This window comes from Grammomys surdaster, unplaced genomic scaffold, assembly GCF_004785775.1.
Source record: "Grammomys surdaster isolate TR1022 unplaced genomic scaffold, NIH_TR_1.0 126121, whole genome shotgun sequence".
NCBI lineage: Eukaryota > Metazoa > Chordata > Mammalia > Rodentia > Muridae > Grammomys > Grammomys surdaster.
Genome location: NW_021620929.1, coordinates 4,976,952 through 4,998,660, shown reverse-complemented (window position 1 = coordinate 4,998,660; position 21,709 = coordinate 4,976,952). Strand labels below are relative to the sequence as shown.

General features: G+C 47.2%; 1 protein-coding gene across 1 annotated transcript in view; it reads right to left on the bottom strand.

Annotated features, from left to right (window-relative positions):
- Positions 1 to 21,709, bottom strand: part of Slit3 (slit guidance ligand 3) — a 595,378-nt gene that overhangs the window by 98,033 nt on the left and 475,636 nt on the right. Inside the window, exons 10-12 of the mRNA XM_028756442.1 lie at positions 20,311 to 20,382; positions 15,074 to 15,145; positions 10,930 to 11,001 (exon numbers count right to left, since the gene is read on the bottom strand). Coding sequence (XP_028612275.1) covers positions 10,930 to 11,001; positions 15,074 to 15,145; positions 20,311 to 20,382 — 216 coding nt within the window. The remainder of the gene's footprint in view (positions 1 to 10,929; positions 11,002 to 15,073; positions 15,146 to 20,310; positions 20,383 to 21,709) is intronic.

Genomic DNA, 21,709 nt, shown 5'->3' with positions numbered 1-21,709 from the left:
ACCTGGCCTTGCACCTGCACCTGGCCTCGCACCTGCACCTGGCCTCGCACCTGCACCTGGCCTCGCACCTGCAGCCTTGGACAAAGGTTGGGAGTGGAGTTGAGCATTGCACTTTTCTGTTTTAAGAGTTCAGCGCTTCTTCTAGGCATCACAAAGAAGAAAAAAAATCATTTGGCGCAATTGTTGTAATGCTTTAGTAGATAGAGTCAGGGCAATTTTTGATTCAGAGAACTCCTTGGAGCTTGTTTAGATCACCGATTTCATAGGAAATCTAATAAAAGTTATAGACCATCTCCCAGGGGAAAATCGCATTCATGCGTAGGCACATACATGCAAGCACATTCTCTCTCTCTCTCTCTTTCTCTCTCTCTCTCTCTCCCTCCCTCCCTCTCTCTCCCTCTCTTTCTCTCTCTCTCTCTCTCACACACACACAAACACTACCCTTTATCATAACCTCATACCTTCATCTACTACCCTTCAGTCCTATTGGTCACCTGTTGTTCATCAGACACACCCTAACCCCTTTCTCTATCCCTTTCAGTACAGCTGGCCTCTCTACTCAAATGGCATCTCCTCAGAGAGGCCTCCTCTGACCCCAACCCTCTTGGTCCTCAGCAGGGCCCTATAATCCCAGTATTGGACCATATATGATTCCTTCCTGCTGTTCACCTTAATCTGTGACTTGAGGATATTTATTAGTTTTCTTGTTTGCCATGTGTGCAATCTGGGACAACACAAATGCCATTTCTTCAGTCTCTCCCTTCATTACCAAGGCTTATCCTTTTTTCTTTTCTTTTTTTTTTCTTTTTTGGTTTTTCAGACAGGGTTTCTCTGTGTAGCCCTGGCTGTCCTGGAACTCACTCTGTAGACCAGGCTGGCCTCAAACTCAGAGATCCACTTGCCTCTGCCTCCCAAGTGCTGGGATTAAAGGTGTGCGCCACCACTGCCCGGCTACCAAGGCTTATCCTTGAGTAGGTCACATGCACAGCTCCACACGTGCCTTGAGGGGTCTCTCTCCTTGAAGGTAGATCTGATTTGGGTCCAACTTTCTTATCCACAGGGGGCCCTTTCTGCTATGACCATAGCTATGACCATAGCTTTTTATACTGTCCCCTCCTTCACAGAACAACACAGAAAGTGGGTGAAACATGGCCCAGCAGATGCTCTGAGCACCAGAGACAAATTTCAGAATGCAGCGCTGCTAAGTCGAGCACATTTGGCTGAGCATTTCCTTTATGGCCCTAGTCTGACTGGTTGTGCCCTTGAAACATGTGAAATCATTTCTCATGCCTTCTTGAAGGAGAGGGAGAAGAAGCAGAGAGCAAGAATGTTGAATTTTTAAATATCACTTCTTAAGGTAGGCTCAGAGCTCCCTTGGTGGTGAATAACCGGGGATTCAGAACTGACCCCCTTGCTTTAGGAACATCCGTATACCATAGTCCAGAGGGACTGGAGTTAGCAATGGTAGAGCTGCCCCTGGGTACCAGCCTCCCTTCCCATGCTGCAGGTCTGCTTCCCGCTGCAGTCCCTTGCGCTATCCAGGTGCAGGCAGGCAGCTGTGGCTATGACAAGCAGAAGAAGAACAGCCTGTTTAATCTGGCTAATAACGGGAAAGGTCCCTAGGGTCCCCACAGATGTCCTCCTGCCTCAGAGTGAAAAAAAAAAAAAAAAGAGCTCACGTTGCTAGAATATTCTTTGTTTTCCAAAGTGCCTCCCTGACCCCTGTTATTCTCGCTATAACCTGGGCAGATGGGCAGAGCTGTCTCACAGTTACAGGCGAAGAGACTGAAGCAGAGAGTCTGAGGGCTTTGCAAGGTCAGGAGAGCTTCCAGGGAGCACGCTGTGAGGAATTATGATAACCAGGTCTCTAGAGGGCTCAGCTGCTTCTTTATGAATGCCTTATCTACCCTGCCAATCTGCCCATCCCCCTCTGTAACACCCCCCAACAATTTCCTGTGACTCTTGTATTAGATTGTGGTCAAGGTCATTCTAGGTGGGGGGGGGCATCTGAATGAAGCTGTAATAAGAGAATAACAGTCAAGCAATCATGTTAGAAATGGGTCTTTCACATACAACTTTTTATCTTATTTTAAAAAGTAAATCTACTAGTTAATTTGTATTTGTCCTCCTCCCTCCTCTCTTCTACAAGACAGGGTCTCACTATGTAGCTCTGGCTGTCCTGGAACTCATTATGTACATCAGACTGGCCTCGAACTCAGAGACCCGCCTGCCTCTGCCTTTCAGGATATATACCACTATACCTGGGGGGGGGGGCTTTTATTTGTTTAAGTAATTGGTAAACTATTTGTTCTAAATACTGATATTCAAGGCCTTTGAGAGCACCATTATGCCAAAAATGTTAAACCATTTAATAAAGAGAGACCGGGATGACTTAGCTAATGGTTTGAGGATCCCCTCTTTCCTAACATTTTACAATAAGACTTTCCTATGTGTCAAAAGTTCGAAATTTAATGCAACAACAAGACTCCCCCACCCCCTACCAACTCACACACCTACAGTAGCTGTGCACCAGACACATTCACAGACAGGACACAATGCTTCTGCCACAGTCTGGATCTTTCCTACTGCGTAACTTCCCCAACCCCCACAACTCCCTTTTGAACCTTCCTTGCTTAAGAAGGCTTTTTAGTCTTGATGTCTTGTTCCAGATTCATGAGCCCCACACCAATACTTGGTACTGGGAAGTATTTGAGTTAGACAAAGAAGATGGCTCTGGAGATGGAGAAGCAGTAACTCTGACTTGCCTGGAGAGTATTTACCCTGCATGGATCTTGGCAATACTCCTGGCCCATCAGGTCCAGCTTGGCTTCTTTTGCTCATCTGGGTGCTTCTCTGTCTCTTATTGCTCCTGGATCTCTTAGCATGGGATGTTCTTTCAAAGAGGTAAAATATCACAACAACCCGGGCTGGCAGAATTACTAAGAGACAGAGCTCAGAGTGTAAAGCTCATGGAGCAGGGGGCAAAAGAAGACAGAGAAGGGCACAGTCTCTTGGACACTCACCTCTCCCAGCTGCTCGGCTCCCCCAGGCGTGATGAGGAGGTGTTGTGAGAGATAAAATTAAGCTGCTTATGGAGAATTAGTCACTGAGGATAGCCTCTGAGCCTTAGCATCAGCAAGATCTAACAGCCTGTTTCTGCTCTTTCTCTTTGGAGGAAGGAGATTGGCAGCTACTCAACTCAGTCTGGCTTCCATAAAAGGAGCTCTGAGCTATCTGGTCCATGGGCAACAGATGAGGGCATTCAAAGGAAAAAAAAAAAAAAGAAGAAGAACACCAAAAGATGGAGCCAAAAGACCTATCAGCTCAGCATCCCTTATCCGAAACGATTGGGACCAGAAGTATTTGGAATTTCAGACTGTGGAATATTTGTGTATGTATAAGTGGAAGATCTTAGGGAAGGGACCCAAATCTACATTCATTTACATTTCATATACACCTTATATACAGCACCTGGAGGACATTTTCTATAATGGTTTTTGCATGCTGCTGTTTTGACTGTGATCTGTCACATGAGGTTAAGTGTGGAATGTTCCATGTGTGGTATCATATGGATGATCAAAAAGGTGCGGACTTAGAAGTTATGGCTTTGGGGATTAGGGATGTTCAAACTGTATCTGCACTGGACATTAGCAGTTAGAGAATGGCCATGGGTCTTCTCTTGTTGGCTAGACAGGTTGATTCTCTTTCTTTGGAGTAAAGACCTCTACAGTGTTTGATCTGATTTGGTTTATCCTCCTTTGAGGAGCAGTGATGTAAGTACGTGCAGAATCGACATCAAGAAGGCTGGGTCATCAGTGGAGGCCACACCCAGGCACCAAGTTAGTCCCCACAAAAGAGCATCGTAATCATCTTCATTTTTACAATGAGGAAACTGAGGGCCAGAATGATGACAGACTTGGTCGAGCTACCTCAGCCGGTGTGATTTCAAAGCTCACCTCCCACCCACTGCCTAACATATCTATGCATTTTCTCTCTTCTGTGTTCATTATCTCCAGGGCATGCCTGGTTCTGCTGGCCTTGAGATGTACGGGGTATACTTCAGTAGACAGATGTCTGGTTGGGTCTACATGACCCTGCTTGTCTCTGGGGAGTAGAGAGGTGTCTCAGCTTGGGATGTTCACCACACTGTAACTGATTCAAGTGTCTTTACCCTGCAGTTGCCTGAGGCAGGAGTTCTATGTTCAGGGAGAGCTAAGTGCTGGTGAGGGAGGTGGTGCACATGACCCCTGGTCCTCCTTACTCTGAAGCTTTACTACATTCTGAGATGAGCAGGAGACGACACCTGGGATGTTCACACACCTCACCCCACAGGCCTCTTTCACAGCTGAAAACACTGACCCCTCAACTGTGCGCAAGTGTTTCCAGAGAAGACTCAACTCTCTTTTGGAGCTCCTAGACCAGACCACCAAAGGAAACTCAAGAGACGTGTGAATATCAAGAGGATGATGAGGCCATGTAAGGAGTAACCTGAGGGGTTAATCCACGCTAAACACTCGCACTGACACCTTACAAATATCTAAACCTCCATAACCCTACATAGTGAATGCTATCTCTACCTGCCAGATGACACTGGGAGATGCAAAGACATAAACTAACTTTGAGTAGTGGTCCCTGACCTGTGAATGGTAATCCAATCATTCTGCTACTTTCTCTGATACCCATCCCCTCATTAAGGGAAGGTGCAAATCACCTAAGGCTATGAGGTGGTAGAGGTAGAGGCTTCCTCGTCAAATTTAGTGATGAGTTGGCAACAAAATAACACAAGAAGAGCCACGTTCCCATTGGAGGAATGGGAAGAGAAGAGCACATCAGATAGTGCGGGTGTATATTTGCACGCATTAGCATTAGCTGAGACATGCTACCACCTCCTGCCTCCGCTGGCCCGTTGGAGCACGTTGGACTTCTGCATATGTTTTATGTCAAGAGGTATTAGCACACATCCCATCAACTACCAATGTAACAATGGTGCTGGGAGATAATCCTTTCCAGAAGCAGCTGCCTACAGGAGAAGCAGGGGAGGGAGAAACTGAAGCAAGAGCTTGGTGGGGGAAGGAAATTCCCTGACTCTGGTATGGAAATGGTTCTTACAACTGCTAGGGGTCTGGTCTGGCCTATCAGAAAAGGCTCAGGCGGGGTCACTGCTAGTAGCAGCTTGCGCCTTGTTTGTTCAGGGTTCAAGTGGTGTGGGGGAGGTAGACTATGGGTACAGATGAGCCCATTGAGATCTGTGAAAAAGAGCATAGTCTCTTTCCAAAGGCCACTGAAGCCCCACCGATAGCCCCCTCCCTTGCCCATACCCCATCCTCTTAGGCCTTTGCTGCAGGATTAGGACAAGACAAACATCTGGAGTTGGGTTCAGTGATAAATTGCATTAAAATCACCTTGGCAACTCCAGGCAGCCACATGTTGATTTAGGGGCCCAGAGCTATCATTTTGGGTTGTATTTGTATTCTCTACACCTGCTCAAAGGTCTGTGGGAAACGGTGGTTGCTTTACTCCTCTTTACAGAGTGTTTGCTGAAGATGCCAAGAGCAGATTCCAGATGCCAGAAAATGCAAGGTCTTCTCAGAAAACTAGTGTCAAGAAAGAGTGCAGCAGGCTTTCCAAGAGAAGGGGCGAAACTCTTCCAGGAACTATTCTTGGGGGAGACAGGGATGAACCCAGCCAGAACAGCAGCACCGTGAACTTTCTTTTCCTGAACTTGCAAGTCAGTTTCTGTTTGACAAACAGGATCGTGCAGCAGCTACATGGAAGGAGAAAGATGGCACCAAGAGCCTCTGGCGTGACCTTTTCTTTGGCTCCTTCAGGGGAGAACACTTTTTAAAGGAAGTGTTATAAAGACTCTTTGCCATTAAAAGTGTTCTATGTGTCTCTAGAGAGGTACTTGCTATTACACATGGGCATAAAGTATTAGTACCGAGACCAATTAAGGGAGCAATTATGGACCCCTGACTAAGCTGGGGGATCTCCAGGCATCCTTCTCTCATTAATATGCCTGTCTTCTCTTTTATTTCATTAGAATTAACCCTCTGCCATCCTAAATTTCTTTATCCAGTAAGTGTAACGAGACTAATCTCTTTTCATGCCTCCCTCCTATATGAAATATGGGGAATGAATTTTGACCTTCAGCAACTTGCTGACGCCAGATTGAAGAAGACATGACTGATTTCTAGTGCCACAGTACAGAAGCTCTCTGGCCACAGCCAGGCTCTTACTGGCGCTCGTGAATGGATGCTCTGATTCACGTTATGCCAAACACTCATAGGAGGGCACAGGAGGAACCTTCCAACTCACAAGGTGGCAAAGGTGACACTTTCCCTTCTCTCCTGATAATGGCTATGCTGTTGTCACAGGCCTGGGGTTGTCATGGTGACTCCAGAAGGAACTGGAACAAAAGCATGCAGCATACAGCATCGCCATCCGGTGGCCTGTCTGAGAAACATTCCTAACCATCCACCCCAGTGACACAGGAGGGCCCTAGGGACAGGGTTCAGGTAGAGTTTTTCTAAGAGAATCAGAGGAGAGCTGAGACTCTGAGACCCAGAGCCTAGAGAGGGACAGCTATGTCCTATCTGTTTGGCAACCGAGTGACCTTGCCTATTTTAGCTCTACTTGATGCTCCACCCCCAACTATTGGGGGGGTCACCTCCCTGATTGCCACCTGGTGACTAATCAAGCCTTCAGAAGACAAAACTGTTTACATGGAACATTCTAGGACTCGGGGCTTTTCTTAGGAAATGCCAGATTCACAAGAACGGGGAGAATTCTTCCCTTAAAAATGTACTGCTGAATTGGAACTCTTTCTGTCTGCAGGAGAGAACTCTTTCCTTCGCACCTAGCTTCATTTCTGTCTCTGGAAACAAGAGCTCCTAGATTCCTGGTCCTACAACTTACATATGAGTGATCAAGACCAAGTTAATTAACCCTCAGTTTCCGGACTGTAAAATGGGCCTCGATCGAAATACTTCCCTTGTAGCATTGTTAAGAAGATTAAATGTGACTACGCATCTGTCATTGTTCAGCACTAATCCTGGGCATATTAAGCGCTCAAACACTGTTAGATGTCCTGGATAGCAGTAGTATTAGCAAGTGCCTGTGAAGCTGTTGGTGAGGGAAGATGATCTATATGGAGTGAAGTTATGCTCACTGCTCTGTAACTGGCATATTGCTTGGCAAACTTCAAGAGCCTCAAACGGTTCTGTCTCTCTTCCAGGAAAATTGAACAGGTGCCTGGGCTGTCTTAACTTATTCCAGGCTGAAGGCAGTCTGGTTCGGTTTAAAAATCCTCATGGAGCAGGTTGAAAAGCCTCCATTTCTGATGGCTCCCCTGTTCCAGCAACTTTCCGGGGCCATGCCATGAAATCAATGAGTGTTAAATGAATGCTCTCCTTTTCCCAGGGACAGTGGTGACAGCACAGCTTGCAGCTGCCCATCAGAGAAGGAAATGACAGCCCTAGTGACATACTGACTGCTTTTCCTGCCTTGGAGATGATGTGGCCTCTGAGTTACAAAGTGCAGGATCCCGATGGCTGGCCACACAGGATCAGATGGCTGTCCGAGAGCTCAGGGGGGTGGAGGGAGAGTAGTTAGGATTACAAGCGGGTGACACTTTCTGTTCTAACCATGGCTTCCCAGGTGTCTCTCTGTATCACTTAACTCTCTTCCTGGTAATCTGGTTTAACAAGGAAGCTGACATCCCCAACAATAGAGGTCGCTAGTAGCAAACAATGGATGTATGTTTACACAGTGAGTGACTGCCAACTGGACCTGCTTAGGATTAATTACAGGGAGGTATCCTAGCTACTCAAAAACATCTGAAGGCAAGGATAGCCGACTTCTCGGTTTCTTAGAAACCAGGACGGAGGTTCAGTTTAAGAACGAGCTTTCCAACTTCCAACTGTGCACTGAGGGCTTATCATAGAAACCATCAGCAAAGGAAAGACAGGAATATTTGTCAGAGACGGGATGGTGGTGGGACTGCAGTACTAGCTGTGTGTGTGTGTGTGTGTGTGTGTGTGTGTGTGTATCCCTGAGGTTCGTTTTATATGAGACCTTGTAAGTTCAGCTAAGGATGCAACTCTTGGGAGGATCCAGAAGACGATATATCAAGATCAGGGTCAACTTCAGGGACTGCTGAAGCTTGCCTGTATAAACTCATTGGGTGCAATCTCTGAGAGTGCCTGGGATTCTGTACTATTGGTGTTGATCATCTGTCCAAAGGAGCATGGCAAGCCAATTGCCAAAGTGGGATGGCTGGGTACATCCTAAACTGGGCATAGCTGGAAGGATGACAGCTAAATCCAGAGCAGTCACAAAGGGAGGGAGGGACAGAATAACCAAGCACAAACATCCACTTGGTCCCTGTTAGTGTCACAACAAGTGCCAGAAAAGAAAATATCCAGGACCTCTAGGCATGGAAGGGACATTTCCACTTAGAGACTGACCAATCAATCATTTAAGGGGGGGGGAGGGAGCGGAGGAGACAACACTCCCATGGTCTGCTGCTGAGTCAAAGGAGAAGAAATTACCCAGTCAACCAGGGTATTCTAATCAGAGCCTTCTTATCAGACAATCCCCAGCCAAATGAGGAGAAATCCAATCTACAGCCCACTGAACCCTAAATTTGATCTAATGGGGACCTGCTTTCCAATTGCTCAACAGCAGATCAGAACCAGAGATGATGGACTCCAGCCCCGCCTGCGGGTTCCTTCTGGAAAGTGAGCCAGCCTGAGCTGTGTCAACTCCTGGTCTCCACTGAGGGAGAAGCATTGTCTTTACCCCCTAGCTAGTCAGTTCCATCTGCTCAAAGTGATGCTCTTCAGCTGGCGCTGCCTTCACAGCCTGGGGGTTGGGAGGGGGGCTCATAACCTCCCGACTGCTGTCAGCTTGTAGCAGAGACATATTTCCTTTGTTTAAAAATATGCCATTCTAGAATCTTTGATACACATCATTCACAATGCTGGCCCTTTGAAGTCCAGTCCACTTTCCTAGTGTAAGTGGGCATGACATTGTTCTTTTAATGCATATCATTCAAGGTCATTCATGTGAGTCTGGCTGGACACAGTATCCCCTAAATCCACCTCCGGGCAGATGCTATTGTTATTTTTCTCCTGGGGATTAATGGCTACAGTTAACCAGCCTCCTGGTAGCAGTTATAACTTAGTTTCTCTGCTAGGAGCAAAGAACACCATCTGTGAAACACAGAGAGCCTTGCAGAGTCCTGGCATGCCATTCTACAAAACAGCCTTAAAGAGCCACAAAGGGCTGAGACCTCTGAACACAGATCTGCCAGCCTACAGCCAGCCAGAATGACAGGGAAGGAGAGGAAGAGACAGGAAGATACAGGAACCAGATAGGGGTTGGTTGCTCGCTCTCTCTCTCTCGCTCGCTCTCGCTCTCTCTTGCTCTCCATTTCAGCTTTGTCAAACTAGTCTGGTGGTTACTTGCTGGATCTGCAGCTCAGAAACTGGATGGACAGTTCATTCCAACATGATTCACACTGTTTTATATCCTGGGACAATCTGTCCAGGGACACGGGAGTTTAAGGTGTAAAGGTATGAGATGTGGAGAGCCAGAGGAAGTCTTACTTCTTTCTAAAGTGTCCTTGCAAGCCCAAACCACAGTTCCCATCTACTGATTAGTGCCTTTGGTCCCATATCTCCTACCCTTTGAGATCTGGCTGGACCACCTGGTCCACAAACTTAGGTGGAGAGCCTGGAACCTTTTGTTTACTGGAAACTGGAGGTGATATATCTTTCTTTCTCCCTTCCTCCCTCATGGACTAAATGCAGCAAACATGAACTTCCACTCATGACTCTTCTGCTCCAGCTTAAGCCCTAGAATTAAAGGTTCACACCTCCTTGTTTGGCTTGGAGGTGATTTTTTAAAGACATTTGCATGCAAATCTGTTTGTCCTCTGATGATGAAATCCTGTCATGCACTATTCAGAGAGCCAGGGACCTTTGGAAATATCTGACTATGGAGAGTCTACCTACTTTCCGCACTGTGTGAAGCAGGGCAAACCTCTTTGAGAGCTGGCATTCTCCCATGTTCTTAGGGTACTCAAGGTTAGTTCTTGGTAACAACAGGAATTATGATGCTCATAGAGTAGATATTACTCATTTGTATGTGCATGCACGCTTGCGTTGCATGTGGGCGCACACGTGCACACACACACTCACACACCCAACCACACCCATAGCATGCGAGTATAGAGGTACCAGCTACCTAGTCAGAAACTAGGGATGATCCTTGCTCATCAAAAAAAATTTTAAAATAAGCTAAGTTCCTTTCTTTACTTCTCCATATCAGAGTTCAATTATCTTCTTCAAACATTTAAGAGTAAATGACCAGAATGAAATAAATGCAAATGAATAGACCCAGAGCTTAAAACTTCCTTTAAATGAAATAAACATTTTCCTCTTGTTTTATCTTGCCAGAGAGACATACTACAGATTGGTTATGCTCATCTCCAATAGCGTCTCCCCACCCACCCCCTCCTTAAGGTCACATGCCTGCTATGGGCCACTATTTCAGTTTTCAGAGTAGAGTTTGCCTTGGGAAGGCTTAGTTTCCTAAATTCTTAGTACATCTCTGGAAGGTCTTTCCTCTTGCAGGATTCAATTTCTTTCTTACTCTCAAGCCATGAAACCATTCACGTCTCATGCTGGGGCCAGGGCTCTAGACTGTATCATCCAGACTTATGCACACCGGCCTTGGTGTTCTGTGCCACCTCTGCCTCTCTGGCCACAAGAATGCCTTGGAGAGGGGAGATGGGATGCACAGAGGTTTTGGTGTCTGTGTGATAGGTATAAAGTCCAAAGAATCCTCCAAGAGCATGGCTTAACATTTCCGGTCTACAAAAACAGTCCCACGGATACAAAAAAAAAGTAGACAGTTCCTACTCACAGTAGCTGCAGGGACACCAGCCCGTCAAACAGTCCTTTGGGAATCTCTGTGATCTTGTTCCCATAGAGTACCCTGGAAGGAAGCAGATGACAGGAGTCAGCAGGACGTGAAGGGGGTCAGTTCTAGGGGCAAGATCTCAGGCCACCTGCCTTCCTGGCCTGCTACCTCCATTGCGTCTTCTTATTGCTGAGACAGAGGCAGGCAGTTCATCCTGCGCTGGGGGGGTGGGGGAGGTTGGGGTGGGATGCTGTGCTGGAGGTAAGGTACAGCAGGCTCCATCCGGCTGCATCCCAGCCCAGCCCAGTCCATCACCCCCACAAGGAAGAAGCATCCCTTTGTGGTACCTCCTGAGCTGCAAGTGTGACTGGAGCCCCACAGTAAATAAGCAGTGTGGGAGGCCAGCCTGTGTCTTCAATGGGTATTGATTAGGCTGAGCCAGCCTATAGAATGTTTCCTTTTAATACCCCACTGCATCCTAGGAATTCCTGAGCTGAGTTTGTTTTACATCATCCATCTAGACAGCAGGGCTTTGGGCATGCGGGGGCATCTCCAGATGGCGCAGGCATTGCTGATTTGAGGCCTGGCTCAATGGGGAGGCTGAGGAGTTTCACTGTCTCAGATGATGGCAGCTTCCACTCTCCATCCGCCTGGCCTATCCTTTCAGATCTAAGAAGGAAGGAACTCAGAAGATTTTTTTTTTTCATTTCATCTTTCAGACCCACAGTATCCTCTAAACTAGTGCTCACCACTGGAGAAGCCTGGGAAAGACCAGCACCCAGCATGGCTCTAATCCTGGAACTGACACTCTCTGGATCTTTCTCTGCTTCATCTCATGACAGAATTTTTTGTTTTTTTCTGTCTGAGGAGTCCAGCCTCCTCTTTGATCAGGAAACAGATATAAAGAAGGCTTGGTTCTCTTCTGTTAGAACCCCTTCTTGGGTCTAAGTCCACGGGCTATGCAATATTTAATTCCCACTCAGATCTCGAATCTAGGCTGACAGTCATTTGAGGAGGCAAAATTTTAGGAGGACAGAACAGTGAACGAGCGGGAAACAGGCCCCGTCTCCCCCGCCGCCGCCCACTTCCAGAAGCCACTGGGAGTGAAGAGTGAGTTCTCCATCAGCCTGCGGGTGTGTTTCATTAATGCTCCAACAAATTAATGACTAAATAGAAGTCAGCATGATGGCGCGGGCTCACATTTGTAATTCATATTAATGTCCCACTGCTCACTGTGCCAAATGTAGTAATGCCACTGCCTGCTCATCTCGATGGGCATCAGAGCTTCCAGAGTGGCAGAAGCTGCTGGGTGAGGGTGGGGGTGCTGGGGATGCTGGGGGTGCTGGGGTGCTGGGGTGCTGGGGTGCTGGGGTAGGGGTTCTCATACAGCCTATCCCTCCTTGGTGTGGAACATCCTCAAGGCTGATGAGTCGGCCACCTGCCTATGCATCAGCGACAAAGGTGCTGGCCTGTTGGTGTGTGGCTTCCCACCTGAAGCCTGCCTGAGGCCTCGTCTTGAGTCTTGATTCCCTTCACAAGCTGTTTGAGCCCAAGCAGCTCTCCCCCTGGAGCCATCTCCTAAATGTTTTAGTTAAGATTCCCGACCATCTATTTTCTCAGTTTGCTTCTCCCAAACACTTACTTTTATGTTACTTACACATTTATTTAGGATTAGTCTATTATTATCATTTTAATCATTTTATATGTATGAGTGGTTTGCCTGCTTGAATATCTGTTCATCATGTGTGCACCTGATGCCTGCTAAGGCCCGAAGTGCATGCCAGATCCCCTGAGACCAGAATTACAGATGGTGGTGAGCTGTCAGATAGGTACTGGGAATTGAACCCTGGTCCTCTAGAAGAGCGGCCAGGGCTCTTCCCTGCGGAGGTATCTCTCTAGCCCCTTTAGGTTCAGTTTTGAGGTTCTTCCTTTAACTCTCCTAAGTGTGTTGATGTCCTAGGGCATGCCCATGGCTGGGTTTCTAGAGTGGAGAAAGAACAAGGTCTAGTATAGTGAGCACCCACTGAATGAAGATCTGGAAGAATGAACAGGCCTGAGGTAAAGGCTCTCCACCCCTTTACCCTACACTGTCCGCTTCAGTAGCCCTGGGGGCTGGTCTAGTCAGCTCCTGACCACATTCTGAATGCCTGCAACCCTGCTGCTCCCTTACACACCAGGCATCTACTAAATGGAGGAACACAAGCTCAGAGGTACTTCCCTGGATGCTTGGTAATACCTCCAGCTTCACTACTGGTGTGCTAATTCCCTGTTTTGAAATTTCTTCTGCCAGACAAGAATCATTCCACGATCTTGAGACATTTCCCAAATCTTGGCTAAGGGAGAGCAGAGAAGGAGAATAGAAAGGTTGGGGTGGGATCCTGTTGGCGGGGGCCCTCTCGCCCTCCTCTACTCTGTGACACTCATCACAATAAGCAGACACTAATCTCACGCACGGGCCCCTGTCTTTGATATCCCAGCCAGATGTTCTATTCGATAAATGAAACTAATTTACTCAGCAGGCAGCAGACACCAGCTGAATCAGGGACTTCCTGTCCTCGGCCTCTGCTCAGTGGGACGGGAGGCTCTGTGCATCCCGCTACCTGCATGCTCATAAACGAGGCAAGCAGGTTGTGAAGAGGCAAGACACAGAGGGCATGCCTGTGAGCACCCCCTTATTGTCTGGGGTGTCGGAGGGAACGAGGCACCAGATGATATAAATACATCACCGTCACTGTATCGGATGCTACTCTTTCCACATTATATCCAGAGGGCTCCACAGCACGGAGATCGGGAGAGAAATTCTGACCAAACACACTGGGCTCAAATCCTATCGCTCACACTCATTAGTGGGTTTTTAGATAAGTTTTTTTTCATTTAAATTAGCATGTTATCTCTTCCCGGATTCCTCCTGTGATGCGGGCCAGTGAATGTGTTTACAGGGGTGGGTGTCAGGGGGAGGTTTGCTCACCTGTGTGGACGTGTGGAAATCAGAAGCTCATGTCAACTATCTTCCTCTATTGCTTTTCATTTGACTGATGAGACAGGGTCTCTCAGTGAACCTGGAGCTCCTAGTTTTATCTAGGCTGGGTGACCAGAGAGCTCCTGAGATCCAGCCCTGCCCCCTCCCCACAGTGCTCTGCTTGTATGTAGATGCTGGGAATCCCGACTCAGGGCCTATGCTTGAGCAGCAGGTACTGTGTTCCCTGGCATCTATCTCTCTAGCTCGGAATCTTTTCTTTAATCACCATGTGCCCGATACAGTGTGAGGTGCCAGGGTTACAGATGGAAACAACAACAGTTCAGGAGTTTACATACACGGCAGCAGATCCCACAGACTGTATTTTTGTGAGGATTCACCCCATAAGACTCCTACAAGAAGAGTACCTGGTCACCATCAGCACTTGCTAAATGCTGTCAATTATTGTCATTACTGTGATATGTCAATCATAGAGTCTGTCAGGCAAGGAAGGGATCTTCGTTCTGACTGAGAAAACGTGCAGAGAAGGCTCAAGGGACTGCCCATCCCCTGAGTGAACTGAGAGGAACTGAGGGCAAATCCTATACCTTCTGGGAGTCTAGTGGTCCTTGGTGAGTGAGGTTTGTTTGCTTGTTTGTTCCTGTCTCAGCACTGAGCTAAATAAGGGCTTTAAAAGCCCAAGAAGGTACAGGAGATGGGATGGGTGGATCTTTTCTAAACAATGACCACAATTAGAAACAGCAAGAAAATCAGAAAAAGGAAATACTGCCCTCCCTGGACAAGGCCACAGATGCTGGGGGGAGGAGGGGTGGGGGGAGGAGAGGTTGGGGGAGGAGGAGAGGTGAGCCATGGCCCTCATCTCAGACATACATTACCATTCTCTCTACCCGATCTCCCCTGAGACAGCACTGTGCAGCATGAGGTGGGCGGGGGAGCGAGGTGAGAGTCAAAGATGCATTTGAATGAGAAGCCAATAACTGGGAAAGCTGCTGGGCACTTAATCAATAAGAATAATGCATGTGAGTTGTAGAAATATTCCCCAAGATCAATTTCCCCCGAAGAAATATTTGTTTCTTTTACCAGATTGCCACAAGTGTGTAAGGCAACATGAAGCCCTGATAAGCACCTCCTGAAAAATACGGACGCACCTCCCACCCCTGCCCCACTTACAGCGACGTGAGTGATTTCAGGCCCTGGAAGGCATCTGGAGCGATGTCCGATATCTGATTCTTGCTGATGTCTCTGAAAACATTAATGGGGAAAGTCTGAGGACACGGCTCGCAGGTGTGATAACGCTCTTCCTGAAGTATACACCCGAAGTCCAGCCTTTCAAGACTGGTACAGATTAACTGACCAACCAAGCAATTTATTTATTTACAGCACAGGGGGCAGTGCCTAAAGAACACCTCTCTTACTGCCCTGGGGTAATATATACTGCCTTTGTATGTCTTCCCGGGCAAGACTAAGAAATGCCACCTAAGTCTTGCCTGGCACAGAACGGTATGAATATGTCGGTCACTACTGGTTAGGTGTAAAGGCACATCCAGAAGCTGTGCATTCTGGGTGTGCTGATGCCCTGTGATCCCAGCACTTTGGAGGCTGAGGCAGGAGGACTGGCTGTTGGAGGCTAGCCTGGACTACATAGTGACATCCTGTTTCAACAAAACAAAAAGAACAAAACCAGACAAAACCCCAACCAACCTCCCCCAAAGCAAAAAAACAAAAGTGGCAATATAAAAAAAAAAATGAACCCCAAACCAAAAGCAACCTCAAGCCAGGGCTTGGTCTTGGGTGCCATTATCAACTATTTAACAGAGCAGATAAAGCAGCATGGACCCTACCCAACCCAAGGCCAGGCCTGCCTTCTTTATGCATCACTTTCTTGTCGTGTACCCCAGAAGTGACTGTCATCCTGAAAGACCCATGGCATTTCACTTCCCCCGTTAGTTTTCATCCCTGATCTGCAGGAGTCTCTGAGCAAGGATGATGCATCCTCTCAGCCATGTGATACAAACAAATCATAAGACTCTCAGAGAACGCCTTTGAGATGTGAACTTGTCACTGGCTAGGAATGCTCCTTATTTGGGAACAAGCCCGGAGAGATGACACATCCAGAGCTTAAGAGGGCTAAAGTGTGTTAGAAGGATCTTCCAAACATAGCGCACCTGATAGCTAGCTAGCCTGGCCTTGAAGGGGCAGGTGCAGTGGCTAGCCTGGCCTTGAAGGCGCTAGGCAGTGGCTTAGCTTGGTCTTAAAGTTGCAGGTGCAATAGCTAGTCTGGTTGCAGGTGCAGGGAGCCCTCTGCTGTATACTTTCAGCATCCCAGAGAGAGCTGGGCCACAGGTTCCTGCTGATGGCCCTTGTGGAGGGAGATTGCTTTTCCTCAGAGTTATTAGCTCAGGGCTGGCCTTTGGGCCCCTGTCACTGGCAGGAGAGATGCACCAATTTCCTGCGACAAGAAACCTCTCCAGTTCCTTTCGCTCAACAAAATAAATCAATGGGTCCTTGCTTTTGTGTGATAGAAGGAGGGCTGAGGGCTTCACAGGCCAACAAGGAGGAGACAAGTGGATACTGAGAAAAAAGCACATCCGAGAAGATTGGTAAATGATGGCCTCTGGGGTGGCCAGACCCCAGCTGCCCAGCCTCTTAAACTCCCATGAAAGAAGTAGCTTTGTCCTGCCTCCCTCCTATGCCTAACAGCCTAGGAAAATGCCATGCTCCCTTCTCTCCTGCTTCCAAAGCCTGTAAGTTGAAAGCCACTTCCCAGGTTAAGGCTCCTTCTGTACAGCTGTCGGGCTTATCCCTTTAGCTGACGTGAGATCGCCTCAAACAAATCCAGATTGCGCTGGCAAACTCATCAGCTTACACTGGGCTTTTCTTCAGTGTTCCATTTTTGTGTAAGGGTCTTAACAAGCAGACACCCTGGATTATCCTAAGCTCACCTCGGGGTGGCTCCCTAGTTCAAAACAATACACAGGGTCTGTTCATATTAGAGAGGAGGCCCATTTTGACTCTTTCCCCCTTGTGGGATATCCATTCATGGTGCTCTGACCTCTAGTGGATGGGAAGTCCCTCAGCCACTGGGAAACATCTCAGCCTCAGCTGTGTGGACGACAGACTGGAGTTTTAGTTCACAATTAGAACTTCAGGGCTCAACCCTCTTTGGGTGATAACATGAGGTGAAGTATCTTCTGGTTTGGAAGTGAAGGACGATGTGAACCGGAAGTGATTTTTTTTTTTTTTCTGTAGGACTAGACAGACACTGTGGATGATCACTTGGGCTCCCCCTCCCCTAATTTTTATTGTATATATTAACGTATTTGTAGTGTTTTGGAATATGTGCACACTGTGGAAGGGCTAAATCAAGCTATTTGGCACATCCAAAAAAAAAAAAAAAAAAGGGGAAGTCATCTATTATGACTCGTGAGGACGCTTAAAAGCTACCCTCGGAAATTTTCAATACATTTTGAATAACTACAGCCATCATGGTATAGGATGCATCTTTTGAACTTCGTCCTCTTGCTCAGCTGAGATTCTGTATCATTGGACCGACATCTCCGGCACCAGTTTCTATCTCCGCCCTTAGAGAGTCATCCTATCTATTGCTTCTCTGAGATGGAAATTTAGATTCATGGATATGATGGTTAATTTCCACTGTCAACCTGACTGGATTTGGACACAGTTGAGTCTGTGAGGATCTTTCAAGGGAGGATTAACTTTGAAGGGGAAGTGAACCCTGAACATGGGCGGCACCATTCAATGAGTGGGGGTCCCTAACTGAATAAAAAGGGGAAAGGAGAAAGGCAGCTGAGGGGTAGCATTCATCACTCTCTGCTTCATGATTATTGACTCAAATGGCCATCTTCTGCCCCTACTTCTATGTCTTTCCCACCATGATGGGCGATATCCCTTTTAATTAAAAAAACAAAACAAAACAACAAACCTATGTGTATGGGTGTTTTGCTTGCATCTATGTCTCCCACCATATATGTGCAAAGGCCAGAAGAGGGTGTCAGATTCCCCATGACTGTAGTTAGTTGCAAGATGGTTCCTGGCCATGTGGGTGCTGGGAATCTAGCCCAGGTCCTCTGGAAGAAAAGCCAGTGTTCATAACTGCTGAGCTATCTCTCTAGTACCTGTTGTCCTCTCAAACTGTGAGCCAGAATGAACCCCCTTTGTCCTTAAGAGCAGTGAGGTACACGACGTATGAGTGAGCCTGTGTGGGACTTACAGAAAGGAAGTTTGTAGGAAGAAACACGCACCCTCGGAGCTTAAGGACCCAAAGCTGCTAAGGACTTGACATATGTGTTTGAGTAAAGAGTGGACAGCTCTATCTTTGAATATTAAGTATAAACTATGCATGGTCACCTAGGAGGAAGCCATTATTAGGGTCTGAAATCAATTCTCATCTGACTCAACTGAGCCCACACCATTAAACAACAATCTATATTCTTGAAGCTCTATTGGTCAAGAAAGTTTAACCGGATTCTTTCCCCTCCTACCACCCCTTTGCCGGGCATCATAATAAACATCGGTATCGTCAGAAGTGATCAAAAATTAAATTCACTTTCCAGGCTGTGACTGATAAGGTCTTATGAATTTTGAATGTGCCATCACGTTTGAATGTTGCCGATCGTGGCAACTCCAAGAGCACGGAGAAAGGACAGTAAAACACAGCCAAGCTCTAAATTACCTGGACTTCACAAAATAAATAAATAAATAAATAAATAAATAAATAAATAATAAAAATAAAAAAAATTAGAACAGTAGCTTAAATCATGCAGGAGCTATAGGTTGAGGGCAGTAACTGAACTTGTCATTTGTCACCAAAATTACTATCTGGCTGCATAATCAAGCTGGCTTTAAAAATGAATTGGGGGGGGGTGCATGAGTAAGCCGGAGAAGCAGGGATACCAAGAGATTAATGACCTGAGATTTTAAATATTAAGGCCTATATTTATACGGCTCCTCCAGGAAGGATGCTGCCAAGGAGAGAGAAGGAGCCTGCGCCTTGAGCTGGCTCGCTTTGCTGCTTTTCCACTTTTGGAATCACACTAAGAGAAAATCTTGTGTGCTTTGGCTTTCCAGGGAGATAGGAAGTTGGCTTCCCAAGATCTGAGGGTAAGCTTCCTGATGCCACTGTTTCGTGGACATATTTGTTTTTTAACAGGAAAGGAATCAGGAGACCCTGTTGACACAAACCCCTCTCTCCCAGTTCAGGGAAATCAGCAAACAGATCTGGCACACAAGGTCAAACAGGGTGGAGTGCAGGCATGTTTCTCAGTCTCCCGGGGAATGAGAACAGCAGACTGAGTACCAGGTGAGGCTAATGGGTCCCAACATGGAGAAAGGAAAAGAGATCTCCCTCTAGAACTGTAATCTTTGTGACGGGTCATTTCCCCAAATCCCATTTACCTCCTTTCAAATACTTCCATGCTGAGTAACTCACAGAGAAGGTTCAAAGTCATCATGTGACTGATATAATCACATGACTCCTCATGGCAGGGATGATGCCAGAGTACAGTCTGCCATGGTAAAGAGGAGGTAGTATGCTGGCATTACCAGTGTGAGGCAGTGGGGGTGTGTGTGGTCTCAGTAACCATGGTTCTGGGGGTGTTGGTTTTGACCACGGGCAACTCAGATGACTATGATTTTAAACTGTATGCCCACATGTCGGCCATAACCTCCAGGACTAGCATGTGTCACTTAGACGGGAAAGCCTTTACTGTGGTCTCAAGTGCTCATGTGACCTAGCCTTTACCTGCCCCTCCTAACAATGCTCACTCCCAACCTTCCCTTGCGTACTCCTCATTGGCTATGAACTACCATGCCCAATCTCCATGCCTTTCATTTGCCCTTGCTCTTGCGTAGGACGGCTTATCGGTTTCTGATACTTACTTCCTTATTGTCTGTGCTCTCCCAACTGAAGTAGAGCCTCCAGGAAGGTAACTTCCATTTTTGTTCATGGCTCCATCCAGATTCGGGCATATAGCAACCATTTATTTAAGTATTAATTATATAAGCGCATGCATGGTTGTAGGGATGTTAGTGACGGTGGTACAGGAGGATGTGAAGCCACTATCATATGACTGTTGATAGCATCAAAGCCAAGGACATTAAAGTTGGCGGATACGGCTGTGGGGGTGGGACAGCTCACGTGCTTCTCTCACAAGGATAATTTCAGTTCTCTCTGGTCAGAGAGGCTCTTAGCTCTACATGCTGAAGTTCACAAACCTTACCATGGGTATACAACACTTTCTTACAATCTCAGAGCAGCCTAGACCTGTCTGAGAGGAGTAGATATGATCTATCCATTGGACGGGATGCCTACCACACACTGTAAAGCCCTCTCCCCATCCACCATCCCACGGAAACATTCCGACAAATTCTTCCCAAGGGAAACTCACATTCGCTTCAGTTTTTTGTACTGGGTGAAGGCTCCGGCAGGAATGGATTTGATGGAGTTCTGTTCTAGGCGTCTGGAGAAGAGAGCAGAGAAGAGTCAATTCATCAACCGCTTATCAACAAAGGACCACTGAGGGGCTGCTATATTCTCTGGCCTTGTGGACAGGATGCGGTCTCTTAGCACAAAGCACAAGGTACACGTCTTGGTTGTGGGAGGTGGGACAAACACTGAAACAGCCACCGTGTCCAGCCTATAGAGCATCATCCAAGGGCCCAAGAGCTACTGGAGAAAGCTGAGAAGTGGACTTCCAGGAGCTCTGATGCTCGCTATTGTCAGCTGCCTTTGGAGGCAGCTGTGTCCTTCAGAGAATGCTGTAGGAAGCAACTAGAGCAGGAGGTTGGGAATAAGTTGACATCACAAAGAGAAGGAAGAAAGAGATGGACCACACAGGACAGCTGTGCTTCCCTGCCATGGAACCACGTCACTCTCTAGGTGACATCTCAACCACACAGCTAAAGGGCAGAACTGTCAGCAGCTGACTTCATTCGACATTTTCAATATTGTGGAGAAACAGCCTTAAAGTCTCTAGGCTTTCAGTCTGACACTCCTCAAACCGACTCCCTGAGATTCTGGAAGCCTCAGGCCCCAGGCTGGACTCCTGAGTAGCTGCTGGAACATATACCTCATACTTTATAGGAAGTTTCTTGAATGCTTCCACTTTTAGGACTCTGGGAAGAGTAAGACAGTGCAGGCGCTGAGCCCAGGACTTCCTGGGGAGAAAAGGGGCGATGGGGACCGAGCAAGCTTTTCCAGTCTTATTATGTCATCTCTCAAATGCCTTCCCACCACTAAGAACCTGTGTAGTGGGAAACAGGCATGAGCAGCAGGTGGGACACTCTATTACAGATGATGAATGACACCCGAGCCCAGGCTGAGGACTTAGCATCTCATCCCCATCAGTCTCCCTTCTCCTGAAGCCCTCAGCTGAGAACACACACACACACACACACACACAGACAGAGAGAGACAGAGATAAAGAGAATGAATGAATGAATGAATGAATGAATGAATGATTGAATAGGAATGTTTGGAATGGAACGTGTCGGGTGCCAGAGGGAGAGAGGGGAAGGACTGGCTCCCTCAGTGGCTCTGTCTAGTGGATGCACACTTCTGGCAGGGAGGACCCATTCATCTTGAAGAGTAATCCCCGCTGCAGAGTGGGGGAGACAGTCGTATTAATTTGTGCCTCCACGATCTCATCTTCATTGGGGGAACAGAGTATTTGTTACTGGAACCGCTAATGGAGCAGTTTGCCAGCAATTTTCCCATTTCAAACAACATCTCAGCTGCTAATGTGGAATGGTTTGTCAGGCCTACCCATAACACAGACAAATCACTCT